Source organism: Triticum aestivum, chromosome 2A, assembly GCF_018294505.1.
Source record: "Triticum aestivum cultivar Chinese Spring chromosome 2A, IWGSC CS RefSeq v2.1, whole genome shotgun sequence".
NCBI lineage: Eukaryota > Viridiplantae > Streptophyta > Magnoliopsida > Poales > Poaceae > Triticum > Triticum aestivum.
The window spans coordinates 665,228,104-665,246,671 of record NC_057797.1 but is presented as its reverse complement, the minus strand read 5'-3'; the positions used below and the strand labels follow the sequence as shown (position 1 = coordinate 665,246,671).

At 47.1% G+C, this 18,568-nt stretch overlaps 1 protein-coding gene across 1 annotated transcript; it reads left to right on the top strand.

Annotated features, from left to right (window-relative positions):
• Positions 1-8,289: 8,289 nt before the first annotated feature.
• Positions 8,290-11,677, top strand: LOC123190066 (uncharacterized). Its single transcript, XM_044602630.1, has one exon. It carries the CDS (start codon positions 10,434-10,436, stop codon positions 11,478-11,480), a length of 1,047 nt encoding a protein of 348 aa, XP_044458565.1. The 5' UTR covers positions 8,290-10,433; the 3' UTR covers positions 11,481-11,677.
• The last annotated feature ends 6,891 nt before the right edge of the window (positions 11,678-18,568 follow it).

The following is an 18,568-nucleotide window of genomic DNA, read 5'->3' as shown; positions in this document are numbered from 1 at the left end:
ATGCAACACCCTTGGGTGCAAGGAGCTTTAGCTGTCACAGAAAAGCTTCGTAAGGAAATCATGGACCTCAAGCAGCAAGTCAATAAGCTCGAGGAGGAGAACCGTATCCTGAGAGGAATAATCGCCAAGAGTATTACACCAACAACAAACAAGGAGACATGATCACATGGGTATGGGCACTCCCCTTGGCAACTGCCAAGCTTGGGGGAGGTGCCCCGGTATCGTATCACAATCACAACTCCTATCTTTACCGTTTTTCTTAGTTCGATCCTATTAGTAGTATCTTGATCTAGTAGAATAAAGTTTATGGCATGATCTAGTTCTGAGTTTTGCTTTATGATCTCTCTATGTAATCGAGTCCGTGAGCTATATATAATAAAGATTAGTGTTGAGTCAAGGGCTTGATTATTTTGCCATGATCTTGGGTGAATAAAAGAAAAGAGAAAAGAATAAAAAGAAACAAAAAGTTCATATTGATCTTATTGAGAGTAATGACTTCACATAGAAAGAGTATGATGATTAAAAGTTGTTAGGAGTTGGCAGACATAGCTTTGGTCATTGTTGCAATTAATAGGAAGTAATAAGGAAAGAGAGGTTTTCACATATAGATATATTATCATTGACATCTTTTATGATTGGGAGCACTCATTAAAATATGACATGCTAAAGAGTTGATGTTGGACAAGGAAGACAACGTAATGAGTTATGTATTTCTTATATCTGAGATAAAGTATGTTGTCATGGATCCTCTAACTTGTTGAGCTTTCCTTTCCCCCTCATGCTAGCCAAATTCTCAGCACCAAGTAGAAATACTACTTGTGCTTCCAAATACCCTTAAACCAGTTTTGCCATGAGAGTCCACCATATCTACCTATGGATTGAGTAAGATCCTTCAAGTAAGTTGTCATCGGTGCAAGCAATAAAAATTGCTCTAAATATGTATGATTGATTGGTGTGGGAGAAATAAGCTTTATACGATCTTGTGATGTGGAAGTAATAAAAGCGACAGACTGCATAATAAAGGTTCATATCACAAGGGGCAATATAAAGTGACGTTCTTTCACATTGAGATTTTATATATCCAACCATGAAAGTGCATGGCAACCTCTGCTTCCCTCCGCGAAGGGTCTATCCTTTATTATTATCTTCTACCTTATGCAAGAGTCATGGTGATCTTCACCTTTTCTTTTTCATTTTATCCATTGGCAAGCTCAGCATGTTGGAAAGAACATGATATATATGTCTAATTGGATGTAGGGGAGCATGAACCATTATTGTTGACATTACCCTTGAGGTAAAAGGTTGTGGGGCAAAACTATAAGCCCCTATCTTTCTCTGTGTCCGATTAAAACTCCGTAAGCACAAGTATCGCGTGAGTGTTAGCAATTATGGAGGACTAAATGATAGTTGAGTATGTGGACTTGCTTTTTAGCTCTGACATAGACTCTTTCCGATGTTATGATAAATTGCAATGCTTCAACGACTGAGATTATAGTTTGTTGGAGCCCAATAAGGTTTGTGATTTATACTTTTGCATTGTGAATAGATCATCACTTGAACATAAGTAATCATATGACAAAATCTATATATGTTGATGTTATGAGAATAATCACGATGCCTTCATGTCCGTATTTTATTTTTATCGATGCCTCTACCTCTAAACATGAGGACATATTTATTGTTATCGGCTTTTCGCTTGAGGACAAGCGAGGTCTAAGCTTGGGGGAGTTGATACGTCCATTCTGCATCATGCTTTTATATCGATATTTATCGCATTATGGACTGTTATTTCACTTTATGTCACAATACTTATGGCTATTCTCTCTTATTTTACAAGGTTTACATAAGGAGGGAGAATGTCGGCAGCTGGAATTCTGGTCTGGAAAAGGAGCAAATATTAGAGACCTATTCTGCGCAACTCCAAAAGTCCTGAAACTCCACGGAACGTCTTAAAAGAAATAAAGAAAAATCCACGCCAAAGATGAAGGCCAGGGGGCCCACACCCTGCTCACGAGGGTGGGGGGCGCCCTCCCTAGGGCGCGCCCCCTACCTCGTGGGCCCCCTGGTTGCTCTCCGATGCCCATCTTCTCCTATATGAGGTCTTTCGATGAGAAAAAAATAAGAAGGAACTTTTTGGGACGAGACTCCGCCGCCACGAGGCGGAACTTTGGGGGATCCAATCTAGAGCTCCGGCAGAGCTGTTCTGCCGGGGAAACTTCCCTTCGGGAGGGGGAAATCATCACCAACGCTCCTCTCATCGGGAGAGGGCAATATCCATCAACATCTTCACCAGCACCATCTCATCTCCAAACCCTAGTTCATCTCTTGTATCCAATTCTTGTCTCAAAGTCCGGGATTGGTGCTAGTATGTTGCTAGTAGTGTTGATTACTCCTTGTAGTTGATGCTAGTTGGTTTATTTGGTGGAAGATCATATGTTCAGATCCTATATGCATATTATTACCCCTCTGATTATGAACATGAATATGTTTTGTGAGTAATTATGTTCGTTCCTGAGGACAAGGGAGAAGTCTTGCTATGAGTAGTCATGTGAATTTGGTATTTGTTTGATATTTTGATAGGATGTATGTTGTCTAGCCTCTAGTGGTGTTATGTGAACGTCGACTACATAACACTTCACCATTATTTGGGCCTAGAGGAAGGCATTGGGAAGTAATAAGTAGATGATGGGTTGCTAGAGTGACAGAAGCTTAAACCCTAGTTTATGCGTTGCTTCATAAGTGGCTGATTTGGATCCACATGTTTCATGCTATGGTTAGGTTTACCTTAATACTTTTGTTGTAGTTGCGGATGCTTGCAATAGAGGTTAATCATAAGTGGGATGCTTGTTCAAGTAAGAACAGCACCCAAGCACCGGTCCACCCACATATCAAATTATCAAAGTATCGAACACGAATCATATGAACATGATGAAAACTAGCTTGACGATATTCCCATGTGTCCTCGGGAGCGCTTTTCCTATTATAAGAGTTTGTTCCGGCTTGTACTTTGCTACAAAAGGATTGGGCCACCTTGCTGCACTTTATTTACTTTTGTTACTTGTTGCTCGTTACAATTTATCCTATCACAAAACTATCTGTTACCACTTATTTCAGTAGTTGCAGAGAATACCTTGCTAAAAATCGCTTATCATTTCCTTCTGCTCCTCGTTGGGTTCGACAGTCTTACTTATCGAAAGGACTACGATAGATCCCTTATACTTGTGGGTCATCAAATGCTCACTAATCTCAATTCATCTTGTTCAGTTCTGCAAGATGGCCTGGATCCCCGTGATCTTCTCCTTCAGCTTCTCCTCTGCCTTCATGAGCTCAGTAATCTTAAACTCTTGCATCTGCTTCTCTTCATTATGGTTTTCCTTGATCTTCAGCAGATCGGCAACCTGGAACTTCAACTCTAGCTTCTCTTGGGTGAGCTTCTCCTCAAACTTTGTGAACTCTGCATTCTTGAACTCCAAATTCATCCTAGCCTCACTCATCAATTCCTTCTCTTTCATATTCTTCAACTTCAGGTTTTGGATGACAGTTGCTCGAGCACTTGTCAGGTTGCACAGGAGTTCATACTTCTGTTGAAGCTTCTCTATAGCTGCATCTTTCTTTGTCATGTCTGCATTCATACCAGCCACCAATTCAGCTCTGCATTGGTGCTGATATGTGACAGCGGACTGCAGATAACTGAAATCCACAACCCTATCCTGCTGAAAGTCCACAAGTTGATGCACATCTTTCACTAACTTGTCATAGTCTGCATCCAGCTTGTTCTTTTCTTTTGTCAAATGATGAATAGTTAAAGCACTTTGAAGATTATCACTCACCCTAGCAGACTTGCTCTATTCAACCATTGACCAAAGCTTCAACAATGCATTCTCCATTGTTGGGGGCCATTGCTCATCAACCCACTGAACAAACCCACAATTCTGACCTTCCTGGAAAAATTAGAAGGGAAAAATTCAATACAGTACAACTACTAAGAGTACTAACCAACAATTAGTTCATGGTAGTACCTAATGTTGGCACTGACATTAACTCATTTTGCACATCCATTTGGTAAGCAACAGGAGCACATTGTAAAATAAATTGATGTAATCCTACAATGGATGATCAATATATTTACCAGGTAGCAGAGTAACACTCCATTTAACTTAGAAGTTGCTAAGCAGCCATGTGCTAAGCAACAACACTTGCTAAGAATTGACCATTAATATAATGGAATCCTAACAGTAATAAGCAATACAATGTGAACTACTTTTCCCAACTAAATACACTAAACTAGCCTGCAGCAACAAACTAGCTAATGAGACTACCTACTGTCAGCAGTAAGCAATTGTTACTAACTGCCTCCACTGAACTTAATATTGAGCAACACTGCATTTGGAAACAAGTGTAAATAAATAGCATGTGCACACAACATGAGCATATATTTTAGTAGAAATGCATTCCACTAAACTTAATAATGAGCATTCCCACAATGAGCACTACAGTAGGGCACATATGACTAACAAATTGAGCATACACATAACTGAATCATAGGTGGCAAACAAGACTCTGCCACTTCCAATGAACACATCCAATGCTAATCACCAAGGCAAGAAAAATACCAGCTCTGCACATGCTAAGAACCTTCTCCCAATGATTGTTCCTTCAAACACAACAAGCCTCCTTGATGGCTTCCCATGCTTCTCATAGAACACCATCAGATCTAGCTCAAGGCCCTTGTAATCCGGGTCCTCAAGTGAGAAAGGCACCTTCAAAGTCAAAAGCAGAACAAGAGGACACATCAAATCAAACGAAATCCTCACAACAAAGACCACCTACACACAAAAATCCCTAATTTTCCTAAACCTAACCCTAACCCTAGCTCCAATGGAGTAACTTACCTGGTTCAGCCCATCGGTGGAGGACTCGGAGTGCATGTACGGGAGGCTTGAGTTGTCATCGCTGCTCTCGTCCTCCAGAACCATGGCTACGGCGGCGTGGTGTGGCGGCCGGTGGTGGCGGGCGCAGGCGATGGCGAGGCAGATAGTAGGAAGAAAGGAAGAAGAAGGCGAGCGGGGTCGGGGTCGGGTCTGGCTCGGTCGCACAGGCGCGACTATAACAGTGCAAGCCGGCCTCGTCCTAGTCAGCGCACGGGCACACGCGCACTGGCCAGCATGGCGCCTGACGGGCGGGCCCAACCGGTCAGTTTTTCTGTCAATATGTATAAAACACACTTTTAGTCTTTTTTGCAACGGCTCGCCCCAATCTTGGTACTGACACGTAAAAATTACCAACCTTGGTACCAATCTGCTTCCAATGCCTCAATTGTGGTACTTTTGTGCAATTTACTCCGTCGGTGCAGATGAACTGCAGTCTGCCTCCGCCGAGCCTTGCTCAGATGCTGGACTTGATGCCGGATTAATGCCCTTCGGCTTTACATGTCGGATCAGCTTTGATTCTTTTTTTTAATATTTTCTTTTTTACAAACTTATCAAAACTATAATATCGATTTCAAAAATTGCATTTCTAGGATCTCGTCGGTCGCGTGTCGGCCGAAGGGGCGCTCTTGGTTCGTAGCCATGCTCAGCCAGTTTTTGTCCGCGCCTCGGCCGAAGAGGATCTTTTGTTCACGCATGGGCTAAACATGTGATCTTCGTTTTAGCTCCAGCCGGAAATCATCTCTTCGGTCATGTTAGGTCGAAGAGGACTTCTAGGCCCACCTCTTTGCATGAACAACCGAAGTTGCATGTTGTTATTAGTCCGGATGATTCCGTCGTGGATGAGAAGTTTTTTTCTTTTTCCGACAGTCCTTCATCATTCTCTCTCACGCCATTTTTTCCTTCCCGCTCTTTTTCTTCCCGCCATCTCACTCTTGTCATACAACTCCATCTCCGAGGCCATAGTAAACAGTGAAATTCCCGGATTCAGACATGTCACGTGCTACACAAAGTTGTATTGCCATCTAACACACTGAACAAATAGTCGACCCTAACAACCGTAATTTTTCATGTAAAATAATCTAACAAAACACTAGGGGATACTATCACCACTACACTGCTCCAGTTGCTGCATCTACGCATCTCAACATATATCTACACTAAAGTAACCTTAATTACTTGAAATGTAAACAAAACCTATCCAATGTCATACCTCAACAAAGACTTCCCATGCCAACTAGGGTCGATTCCCATCTCCCCGAATGGGCCGCAAATTAGCATCTGAGCCCGATGATAAACTCAGAGTTGAGTTCGGTCGCATCCAGCAGTTGCTTGCGTCAACCATCTACAAAGATGTTCTTCGCCGACCCACAAATGCGGGAGGACGTGGACACTCGCATAAAGCTACAGGGTTAGGACCTCATGCCTTTCACAAAGCTAGGTGACATTCTCCGGGAAAGGCCGAAGGCGACATGCAAGAAGTGATTGACGATGTCCGTTTAGTACTTTGTGTACGACGAACATTGAATTTGTGTACGACAAAAATTTGTGATGTAAACGGTCTTCCTAAACATGCGCAGCGCTCTAGTTTGGTACGATTAACTTCGTTGTTTTACTATGTTGCTTCTATTTGCTAACATTTTAACTCTTTCTCTTGGTGTTGCTTAAGTATTATGTTGCATATTATCTATGAATTTGCTTCCGATGCATCTGTGTTAGGGATATAGATGACGAAGAAGTATACAAAGGGAGGGTTCCACGAGTCTACAACAAGTAGTCAGAGTGCCAAGCCCAAGTGGATCGCTTCGGGCGGCAGACACAAAGGGTTTGAAAGTAAAAGCCAAGCAGGAGCTAGTTACTTGAAGTTCATGCTAGCGGGAGAGAGGAAGAAGAACCGGCTGAAGAACTACTTCATAATCCCTTTCTTTCCCATCGTGATCGGTTTTCTGTTGTATGTGGTCATAGTTTATATCGATGATGAAACATATGTGTATGATCATGTAGTTGTATTCGAGACTTGTAGTAACTTGTATCACTATTTGGATGATGATGAGACATTGTTGTATCACTATGATGACGATGATGAGACATTGCCTATATTGTTTGGTTTATACATTTTTCTGTTTGTACGGTACTGGTACTTCGGTAAATAGTATGATATTAAATGGTGGTTCGGTTTCAGCATGTATTGAATTTATTTTGTCATGTTTTCGGTATATACCATAATAATCAAAGTTGATACAGATTTAAAAATAACATAATGATATTTTATAAATTTATGACTTAGGGGTCTAAATGTGGTTTTATTTTGAAACCAGATGAAACCATTAGAAATGCTTTCTGCTAAGTGTGTTGTGCATCGCAAGAAAGAAAAGAATATAATCAAAAATAGTGCATGCACTAACTTGCATTGGGCACACACAAAAGGGTACACACCGACACGGCCAACTCAAAAAAATAAGGGAAACGTTTGGGCGCGGTGCACCGGTCGAACTTTCGGCCGGCTCGCTCGCCACACTAGCCCAACGCACAATACGCAGTGGCCCTCGGGCACCCCGTCTCCATCTCCTACCTCCAGCTCTCATGCGCGCATCCCCTCCCCCTCCCCAGGCTGCGACGGAGGCCACCACGAGCTCCATCGCTGGCGGCCAGGCGCTCCCTCGCGCACCCGCCATGGCTGCCTGCTGCCATGGCCAGATCCATCCCCTACCTACATCCTTCACGCGCACACATCCCCTCCCCCTCTCCTATCGGGCTGCGACTGGGCCACCACAGGCTCCATCGATGACGGTCAAGCGCTCCCTCGCCGGCCGCCATGGCTGCTTACCGCCATGGCCGGATCCACCCGCGTATACAAGTGTTGCAACCGTCACCTAGAAAATCTTCAACAGCTATTGAAAAAAGCTTCAACCATAGACACAGAAAGTTTCAATGGCACTTCATAATAAGGGGAAGCTGCAACCGTAGTCAGAGGCAAAGGACCAAAAATATTTAAGGTGTGGGGAAGTCTTAAGAAAAGATCTTTTTTATGCAAATCAAAAGATTCAACACACATTACAAACAAAAAACCAAATACAATGAAAATGTATTCATGTTTCAATAGGAAAACAACCTTAAACATACCGATAATGAAGCTTTCAATGCCGCCTAGAAGACCCAGGCAATGGCAATGCCCTGCCCTCATTCTAAAAATCTTCCTCGATTTTAAGATCAATACTTTTGAAGATCTCTCGCTCAAGATAACAAATCATCAAATCATTAAGCGAACCATCTGTCATCCTGCTGCGCAACTCAATCTTGATGATTTTCATTGATGAGAAAGCCCTTTCAATTGTTGTCGTCGCTACCGATAGTAGCAATGCCAACTCCATGAGGCGATACACAGTAGGAAACATGACATGCCTTTGAAGTTCGACCATCATTTTAGCTAGGTTTTCAATATCATGACAAGATCTAAAGTCTTCAATTCTTCTTGTATGGATAATGAATAGATCTAGGTTATCTTCTATATGTTCACGTTCATAATTAGAGAAATCATCATGATAAATCTATGTGAGCCTAGCAAGCTTATTCAGGTTGAACCTAGAAAAGGAGTTTCTTAGGTCAAGACAAGAGAAGTTCTGGAGCAGGTTTGAAGATACCTCATCAAAACGATGATCAAACTCCGTGGTGATGGAATCTATAGCAGCATAGAAGGTGTCCACACGAAAAAAAAAGATCAGCCATGACAAGGTCTTTTTGAATTGTCTCGGAAGTTATTTTGGCATTTTTAGGACGTAGCCCATCAAATGCAACCTTGTTGTCATCACTGGAGCTTGCTGCCGCCGCCGTTTAAGCCCCAAGCACGTCGGCGCCGTAGCCTATCCCGTCGCCAGTTGCCCGCCCGGATCGCGACCTGACCAGCCACCATCTTGCAATTGCTCAGGGTTCGTCGCTTGCGCGTGCGTGTGGGTTGGCGCTCAATGGAATCGACGAGCTCGACCGCTTCTTGTTTGTGCCAGCAGGCCCAACTCGTGTGTTCTTGTGTTTGCCGGCCCAACTTATGTGTGCGGCGTGCCTGTGTGCCAGCGGCCTTTTTCTCGCTGCACTAGAACGAGGAAACGAGACAATCGACAATACATGCGTATGTATACATTTGTTTATGCCTAGAATCAAGGTATGGCGACTGCCATATCTTGCCCACCGAGGGCCTCCGCCAGTGACCGTAGTTGAATTTTGCTACTATCGGCTAAGCTTTTTGCTACATCCATCAAGCGGAGCTGCGACCTCGCGACGACGACAACGACGTTTTTGCTGCAACCGTAGTAGATTTTTGCTACTACCGCTGCAATTTTTTGCTACATCCATGTAAGGCGGAGTTGCGACCTCGCGAAGACGGCGACGGTGTTTGATTTTTGCTGCAACCGTAGTTATTTTTTGCTACTACGGGTGAAGTTTTTTGCTACATCCATTCAAAATGGCGTTGATTGACTGACGACCGCCATCGACATAATTCCCTGCAGCGAGCATCAATGGCGAGGGGCGGCGCCCGAGCTACAACCGCCGCTGTCAAGAGCTGCAACGTGGGTGGATTTGTTGCATGGCGACAGGCGACGAGGACGGCTGGCGACGACGGGGACCGACGGCCACCAGAGAGGACAGGAGTCGCGGCGCCGCGCTCCCCCGAACAGGACTGCCCGAGGAAGAAGAAAGAGAGCTGGCGATGATTCATTTTTTTTTTTGCTTGGATCCAATCGAACGGCTGAGCGCACATGGCATCGGGCGGTTGCGGTGCGATCGGCTGAAACTTTCGGCCAGCGCACCGGCGCAGAGTGCTGCCCAAAAAATAAAGAGATATCACTTCTACCCCAAGCGTCCCAGGTCAAAAAACATCAAGAACCAAAAAGAATCGACGTTGAAGGAAAAGGATTCTCGCGCCTCACGCTCTCGTGACCCTCTCCTCGTCGCCATGCACCGGCCAGGGCAGCACCGTACCACATACATGGGCGACGGACGCGCCCCCACCGAATCGACCGCGCCGCTGCCTGCCGACTGATGCCGCCCACAAACGGACGAGCCATGCCACACACACCCCTCCGTGGCCAAATGCCTGCCACTCCGCCCATCACGGAACGCGCCGGGCGTTTTGCCGGAAATCCAAATCCACCGTAGCCCGCACCGACGAGCCCATTGCCCCAGCCCCGAAGACGTAACGGCGACGTGCCTGCCGCTGCAACGCACGGGGCAGTCAATGTGGCACAAGCCCAACGCACGACACGACGTCCCAAACTGACCGAGCCGCGAGTCCGCACTCCCCCAGAGTCCACCTGCGACACACAGGCCTCGCCTGACCTCGGCGACCTGTATAAAAGACACGAGCACACGGCGGCATCGGCAACCCACCGGTCCACCGCAGCAGGCACGCACGCCTTCCTCGCGCGTTCCCAGTCGCAGGCCCCAGCCCCGGCCTTTAAAAACCCGTGAGCCCCCGACTCGCCGCTCGCCACGGCAAAAAGCACGAGCACCATGGCCGGGTACCGCCGCACCATCTCGTTCCCGACCCCGAAGGCGGCGGCGGCCGCCAGCGGCAAGCTCGCGGCGGCCTACCGCGTCCGCTCCGCCAGCCTCCCCTGCCGCTTCCACCCGCTGGTGCTGCAGCTCGACGACGACGTCGCCGCGCTGCGCCTCGTGCTCGGCGGCCAGGCCCCGTCCTGCTCGGCGCCCTCCGTCTCCGCGGCCGCCTCGCACATCGGCCGGGTGCTGGCCTCGCTCTCGGACCTGCTCCACCACCCGCAGGCGCAGGAGCCGCTGCGCCGCCTCGGCATGTCCCCGCTGGCCGAGCGCCTGCTCGACGACTTCCTCCGCCTCGCCGATGCGCACGGCAGCTTCCGCCAGGCGCTCGTCGCGCTCGCGGCGCTCCAGGCCGAGACGCGCGCCGCGCTGCGCCGCGGCGACCCCGGGCGCCAGGCGTCCGCAGCCCGCGCGCAGCGCCGCGCCGGGCGCGACCTCCCGCGCCTCGCGGCCGCCGCGCGCGCCGTGGCCACCAGGGCCCCCACGCCGCTCCCCGAGGACCTCCAGCCCGAGACCGCGGCCCTCGGCGCGGCGATCGCCGACTCGACCGTCGCCGTGGCGTCCGCCTCCGCGGCCGTCTTCTCCGGCGTCTCCTCCCTCTCCAACGCGGCCGCCGCCACCCGCGTCGAGGTCGCCTCCACGCCGTGCTGGGTCACCGCGCCCTCAAGATTCTCCGCCGCGTCCGCATCAGACGCGCCAAGAAGCAGCCACCAGCGCGTGTGGTGGGTGGCGGACCTGGTGCGCTGGATGTCGCGCGCGAAGCGCCGGTCGGCCGGGAAACATAACACCACCAACGACGACGACGCGTCCACCTCGTCCACGTTGCAGCTCCGGCCGGAGGCGCGGATGAAGCCGGAGGAGAGAGCCCGCAAGGCCGCGTTCGAGCTCCACGACAGCCTGGAGCGGTGCATCGCGAGCGTGGACGGCAGCGGCGAGAAGGTGTTCCGGGCGCTGATCAACACCAGAGTCTCCCTGCTCAACATCCTCAGCCCAACCTTCTGATCTCGAAACCGAAATTTAGGAAACGTTTTGCTTCAGCTTTCGTGGCTTGGACAGGATTTGTATATAGTACTCTACTACTCGTGGTATATTGTCCCCCGGGACGCGGCCTTCGCATGCGTTCGCCTGCATCTATCAACGGATTTGGAACCTGGCGTTACGAATCGCGCAATCTGCATTTCTCGGCCCGGTTCTTGACAGCAACCCTCCCAAATGAATTCAGACGCCGCGTATTCTTGTTCCCGGCAAAGATCCACGCCCTTGGCGTTGCCCGGTGAACTTTCTAGATTGAGCGGAAATTTTGGCTCATGTGATCGACCACAGAATATGCCAAGAAAAAAAGTTGGTATACGATTGTGTGACCCCAAAGTCGCCAGCTTAGGTGAACCGAACGAACCGCAAGAAGGGATCCCTTTGGGTACCTGAAACGCTATGAATTTCGTGGCGGCGGTTGCAAAGCTGCAAGGAAAAGCGAGGCGGGAACGTCAGCAGAGCGGTACTGCTAATAACCGGTTAACCGAACCACACGCAGGTCGCCATTGGCCTTGGCGAGCACGTATGGGAGCTCGCACGAGGAAGCCACGTGCTGTCTGTCGGGTCCGGGCCGTGCCAACCCTGCCCGCTGCCGGCGGGGGACAGGCTTGACTTGAGCGGCGGCAAGTGGTGCGTCTGTGCTGTGTGGGCAGGTGGCGGGGGGCACCGCCGGCCGCGACAGCTCCGATCCACGGTGCGCACTCTACTGCACTGCACACGCATAATGCGTTCGCGTTCGGTGATGAGGATGAGTCGGTGCGGTGCGGATGCCCTCTTCGCTGCCTTTTCCACTTGCCCCGCCAAGCCGCCCCTCATTCACAAAGACCTAGGGTGCCGTCAGCTTGGCAAAAATATCATGCGCGTTGTCACGGAGCAACTACACCCGAGCTCCTCCGCTATATGTCGTGCAGACCGCATGGTATGTGATCGGTCATAAAATCGTGACTCGGCCAGACTCCTCAACCCGGCCTTGTATGCCCGAGCCAACCGTCATGTCGGATCCGACAGACAGGACCCATTAGAATTCCATCAAATCCCTCCCGGCCTCGTCCTTCTTTCGGCGTTCTGGCCTCCTCAGCGCCGTGGTATGTCTAGCTATCGTCGGTCTCCGCCTTGCCCTCTACGTTTTCAATAAATTGCCCAAATAGGTTTTTTAGTTCTTTTGTAGGCCAAATACTGGATTATGAGGGTTCGTCGAATGAGGAACATGAAAACAAGGAGCTTGATAAATTATTGCAAAATGAGTTTGATGTTTGTTGGAGTCAGGCGAAGATGCTGAGATGATCATGGTCATGAGCATCAAAAAGGAAATGGAGAGGAAGGTGTAGCACATTCTAAACTTTAAGGGTTCGGTTAAAGGAAGAAGAGTTTTCGGTCGGGATCGGGTCGATGAAGAACGCCTGCTCTACAATGACTATTTTATGTTTAAACTATTATTATTTTCACCACGAGCAAATGTTTTACGTGGGATATTCGAGTGTGCGATGGACATGCATGGACTTGATGATTTTGATATGAATATGGCTGTGTGACAAAAGGTCTCGCGTCCGGGTGCGTTTCGCGAACGTAGGGCTCAGCTTAACCAAGTCCCGATCCAGATGCTCTGACGCCCTGCATGCAGTGGTGACGGCAAAAATATCATGCGATTCGTCACTGGCGCGATAGTTTTGGCGACGATCATGTGCGTTGGCGATGAACGTGTGGGATCATGCGAGGGGCATGTGAGGCGTCATGTGATAAACTGGATGCAACAGAAAAGATATTCCGTTTCTCCCAGGGCCGGCGTCCGGCGACGCGACACATGAGGGCACAGCTAGCACATTTTCCCTCTCGGTGGCAGAGCCACGTCCGATTCCTTTCTGCCTAAATAACAGCAACAATTTGACCCCTCGCTCACGCACGACGTCGCAAGCCCCCAGCTCAACCTCAACGCATTGTAAAATGATCTGAAGGCTTCAGAACGAAGCAGTCAGTCAAAGCGTCAAAACCAAAACCATGGCCGGCACTCCGGCACGGCGAGAGCCGGTTCGTCGGCGGGAGCGGTCGTGCCGCGTGGCTCGCAGCTGCGACGGACCGCCCAGCTCGACGCGCTTTCGCACGAAGCACCGGCGGGCACGCACGTTGTACGCTCGTCTTCGACCAGCCACTCTGCCTGCCAGGCTCGCCATTAATCCCCCCACTCCCTGTTGTAGTAGTACAGATCAAACCGTCGAGCGAGCGGCCACATGTGGGAGGAAGACGGTTGGTTTCTTCTTTGTTTAAGGTAGAGCGTAGCCAAGGATAGATGGATAGATGCCCTGGCAAGGCAATGGCGAATATGGCGCAGCGCTTGTGCCGGGTTGGTTCCCGACACGGTGCTCCCCCGGGGTCGGCACGTGAACCCGTTTCATTCGCACGTTGCTGTACCTCTACACGTTGCTGCTGCGGCCTTGCAGGGATGGTTCTCGTCTCGTCGCGCGTCCGCTTTTCTCATGCGTGCATGGCCTCTGCTGTGCGCTGTCCCGTGTCGCCCGGCTGGCTGGCTGGCTGGCTTGATCCAACAGCTGCGGCCTGCGGTGCGTCAGTCCGTGCCACGATGATGGGATGCGTACGCTGCTGCAGTCCTGCTGGTGCCGCACCTGCTGCTACAGGCCTACAGCACCACCAGTGCATATTCGGGGCCGTATATTCGTTCCTAACAGTGAAACCAGAAAATGGACGAAATCATCGTATATTTCTCGGATGCCAAAACGTTTTAGAAAAATAGAAACGTAGATGCTGCTCTTTGGATGCCTGCATTTTTTTATTAAAACCAAAACACGGATTGATTCAACTTGTTTCAGGAAAGCAAAAGTTGTTTGTTTTTAAATAAAATTTGACACGCTTTCTTTTTTAAAAAAAAAAAACTTTCAATCTATTCATCTTCAATCATGGTAGTACAACGGACACTAGAAATAATAAAAATTACATCCAAAACCGTAGACCACCTAGCGACGACTACAATCACTAAAGCGAGCCGAAGGCGCACCGCTGTCATCGTCCCTCCCTCGCCAGAGCCGGACAAACATTGTTATAGTAGACAGTCGAAAAATCGTCGTGCTAAGGTTCATGAAACCAACGCACCAGAACAACAACCGCCGCAGATGAAGAGTGTAGATCAAAAGGATCCAACCTGAAGACACAAGAACGAAGACGAACAACGAACAGATCCGAGCAAATCCACCAAAGACAGATCCGCTGAAGACACACCTTCACACGCCCACCGATGATGTTACACACATCACCGAAACGGGGACTAGATTGGGAGACCTTTATTCCATCTTCAGGGAGCCGCCGCCGTCTCGCCTTTCTGAGCAGGACACAAACTCTAACAAAGCTTAAAAAAGATATGAAGGTGGAGCCCTCCCACTGGCAAGGACCGAGATCCACTCCACCTTCATGGCCCTAAAGTCACCGGAGACGGGACGGACCGGCGCCGGCGCCTGTGGGAGGCAAAGAATCTTAGTTTTGGGGAGGCGGCGGCTGGCTACGTTGGAGGCGGCATCAATGATGTAATTAAATTTGACACGCTTTCTTTTTGCTACTTTCACGTGTTGTTCAAAAAAACAACATTATAACTTTCGAACAAGGGGATGATACATAAACATAAAAGAAACGGCTAAAATCTGACACCAGATTTTTAGCACTTTGGAGCAAACGTACTGGATGCCGTTAGATTTGGGCGCACGGATATTGATGCACAAGATGAACCACTCCAGAATTTTTTTTGTTCGATCGGACGTGTCGACCGGCAAACGACGAACACACCTTATCCTCTCTCTGTGACCCCTATCCTGCATCTCCTGCTCGCTCTAGAATCTGCTCTCGAACTCCTGCATCACAATCTTTCTTTAGTTAGCATGCAATTCCGAGAGAGGTTGTACCTTCAATTCACGTATTGCCGAAATCACTAATTAAGGAGTACTCGTCGCAAAGAATACTTCATTTTCTTAACTCAGTGACAGCATGTCACTTGTCACAACTTAGGAGTTTTTTTCATAAATCCGTTTATTTAAAATGTTTTATCTTTTAAACTGTGCATCCAAATCTTGAACCATTTTGATCATTGGATTTCTCGCGTCGAGATCTTCAAACCTAGATCCCATGTTGATAGGTTCTGACAAACTTTTTTTTCATGAAAAAACCGGAAGAAAAAAACCGGGAGAAAAAACCGTACCGGCAGCACGGTTTTTTCTTTCCGAAAGAGGCACGCCCGTGCCTCGCGAAATCACACCCGTGCCTCTCGTGGAAGCAAAATCATGACTCTCATGGAAGGAAAAAAAAAACAGAAAACGCGTTTTTTCAGTTTTCGAGAGGCACAACCGTGACTCTCGCGAAAGCACACCCGTGACACTCGTGAAAAAAACAAAAAAACGCGTATTTCCCCCCCTTTTTGAGATGCACGGCCGTGACTCTCGCGAAAGCACAACCTTGCCTCTCACGGAAGCAAAACCGTGACTCTCGCGAAAGAAAAAAAAACAGAAAACGCGTTTTGTTTTTCCATTTCCGAGAGGCACGGCCGTGACTCTCGTGAAAGAAAAAAAACAGAAAACGCGTTTTTTCGTTTCCGAAAGGCACGGTCGTGACTCTCGCTAAAACACAACCGTGCCTCTCGCGGAAAAAAACCGTGACTTTCACGAAAGAAAAAAAACGTGCTTTTTTCACGCAATTTTTTTTCGAATTTTTTTAATCGAAAAGCTAAGGAAGACCGGGGAAAAACCAAAACGTCGAAAAAACCTAGAAAAAAACCGTTTAAAAAACCGAAAACGCGTGCGGAAAAAAGAAAAAAAGAAAATTCGAAGGGAGCGTCCAGAGCGCGACACGTGGCGAATGGCTGAGAGCACGCCAAATGGCGTTGATCATTGCGAGGTTCCCGAACGAGCGCTCGTTAACTAGTTGCTCCCACATATTGCGCAGTTTAGATGCGGGCAGTAGGGCCAGCTGTTTTTTTGTCGTTGACCGTGACATGAGATTGTAGACGGGGCCATGGAAACTTTTATTAAAGTCATGTTCAAGCCCATGACAATTTTCTCAGCAAATGTGTCCTTAACCATGGCTAATTTGTAGAGTCTTGTTTTTTGTATCAGTGCTTGGTGTCTCAGTAAAGTGCTTGGAGTTTCCCCCTATGTGTCATGGCAAAGCATTAACATGATTTACCCAAAACATGGCAAATTTTAATCCGAAAATTTGCCATGATCACACGACAATTGAGAAAAAAATGGCATGTCTTCACACTTTCGCCATGGCAAATTTAGGTCTTCATGTAATTTGATGTTCAAATTCATATATATCATGGTGACAATTCTTGTTAACCTACCACGGCAAACTCTCCTTCTTCAAAAGGTTTGGCAAACTCTTTTGCAACAATGGCAAAAAAAAATTTTATGGGACCATGGCAAATTAAGTTCGTGGAGCATGGCAAATGTACTTTATGGATCATGGTAAATTCCTTTTTCTTTTGCTACAATGGCAAAAAGTACTCTTTTGTCATGGTACCATGGCAATTTTTGCTATATGAATGAGATGAACAAAATTATTTCACATACATGACAATTTTCTTATGCAAAGCATGACAATCTTAATTAAAATATCGTGACAAATTTTGATATGCATCTGTCATGATAATTTTTGGTCTTAATTTGTGTCATTTTACATACATGCATTTCTTATACAAATACATGATAATGTTTAATTAAAACACCATGGTGAATTTTAATATGTGTATATCATGGAACTTTTTGTCATAATTTGGGTCATTTTACATACATGAAAATTTTATTATGCAAAATGGCAATTTTAGTGAAAATACAATGGCAATTTTTAATATGCATCTGCCGTGGCAATTTGTTCATGATTTGTGCTTGTACTGTTAATTCTATTCTTCCCACGGAATTTTCCGCCTTGGCAATCTCCAAGAATAATTTTTGCCACAGTAATTATGGGAAATCAGTATCTTAGCATTATCAGAGATGTTGTTAGACTATTTTTGACATGTTTTATTTTCAAATTGAAAATGGTTGCAAACTCACCATTGCAAAACAAATAGTATGTTCTACTTGAATGGCATTTTTTTTGGAAGTTTTATTTTTTTAATAAAAAATTCATGGCAATTTTCATAGTTGGGGGCAATAGTCACGTGGACAAAAATCAATTCCCTGTTATTCTTTTTATTCTCGGCATTTCTTTGGCTAACCACATGGCAATTTTCCATTTTGTACATCATGGCAGTTTTCTCAGTTTTTTTGGTGTGTGAAATGAAGTTAAAACATGAGTTTTGAGTATTGATAGATGCCTCATAGGAAAACCAAGATTTTTTCTTGGCCCAACTGGAGCCTCGGACGGGGGTGGATTTTCTAGTTTTGTCATGAAGGGGAAGCGGTTTTGGGCTAGGGTTTGGGCGAACAAATCGTTCCCTTCCCTAGGAAGAACATTTTCGTTCGGTAGATCGATCGCCCCTTTTGGAACGATTCATTCATTTTGACAAGGCTAGAAATCCGATGTTCCCTACATATCTGGGTTCAAAAAAAATCACATGGTATAGCAAGTCCTTCACTGTCCCATATGTCAATTCACTATTTTAGAGACTAACGAATATCATCTCAATATGGGAAAACAAACAAAACCCCCGCAAAGATGGGCTTTAAGCCATGGCGGTCCACATCATTTTCTCCCAAGGGAAGAAAGAAAGCCTCCACCACAACTGGGTTGTTATACAACTCATAATCATTTGGAGACCTCCTAAACCTCAAGAGCTATGTCTCCTTTATAGCGAGCCGGAAGTGTCCACAGTTATGGGCCGGCCCATTTTTGCGTTTTCCTGCGTTCGTTTGGTCATCGCTGTCATGCTCGGTTTTCCTTTCTTGTGTTGTTAATGTGTTCAGACAGGTCTAATTTAATGGGTTTCTTCTATCGTTTTTCCATTGTTTTTGTTATGGTTTTCTTTGTTTCTTTGTCATTTTTTTCCAGTTTTCTTCATTTCTTGCTTGATTTTAACTCGTTTCTTCTATTGTCTTTGTTATTCTTCGGTTTCGTTTCTTTAT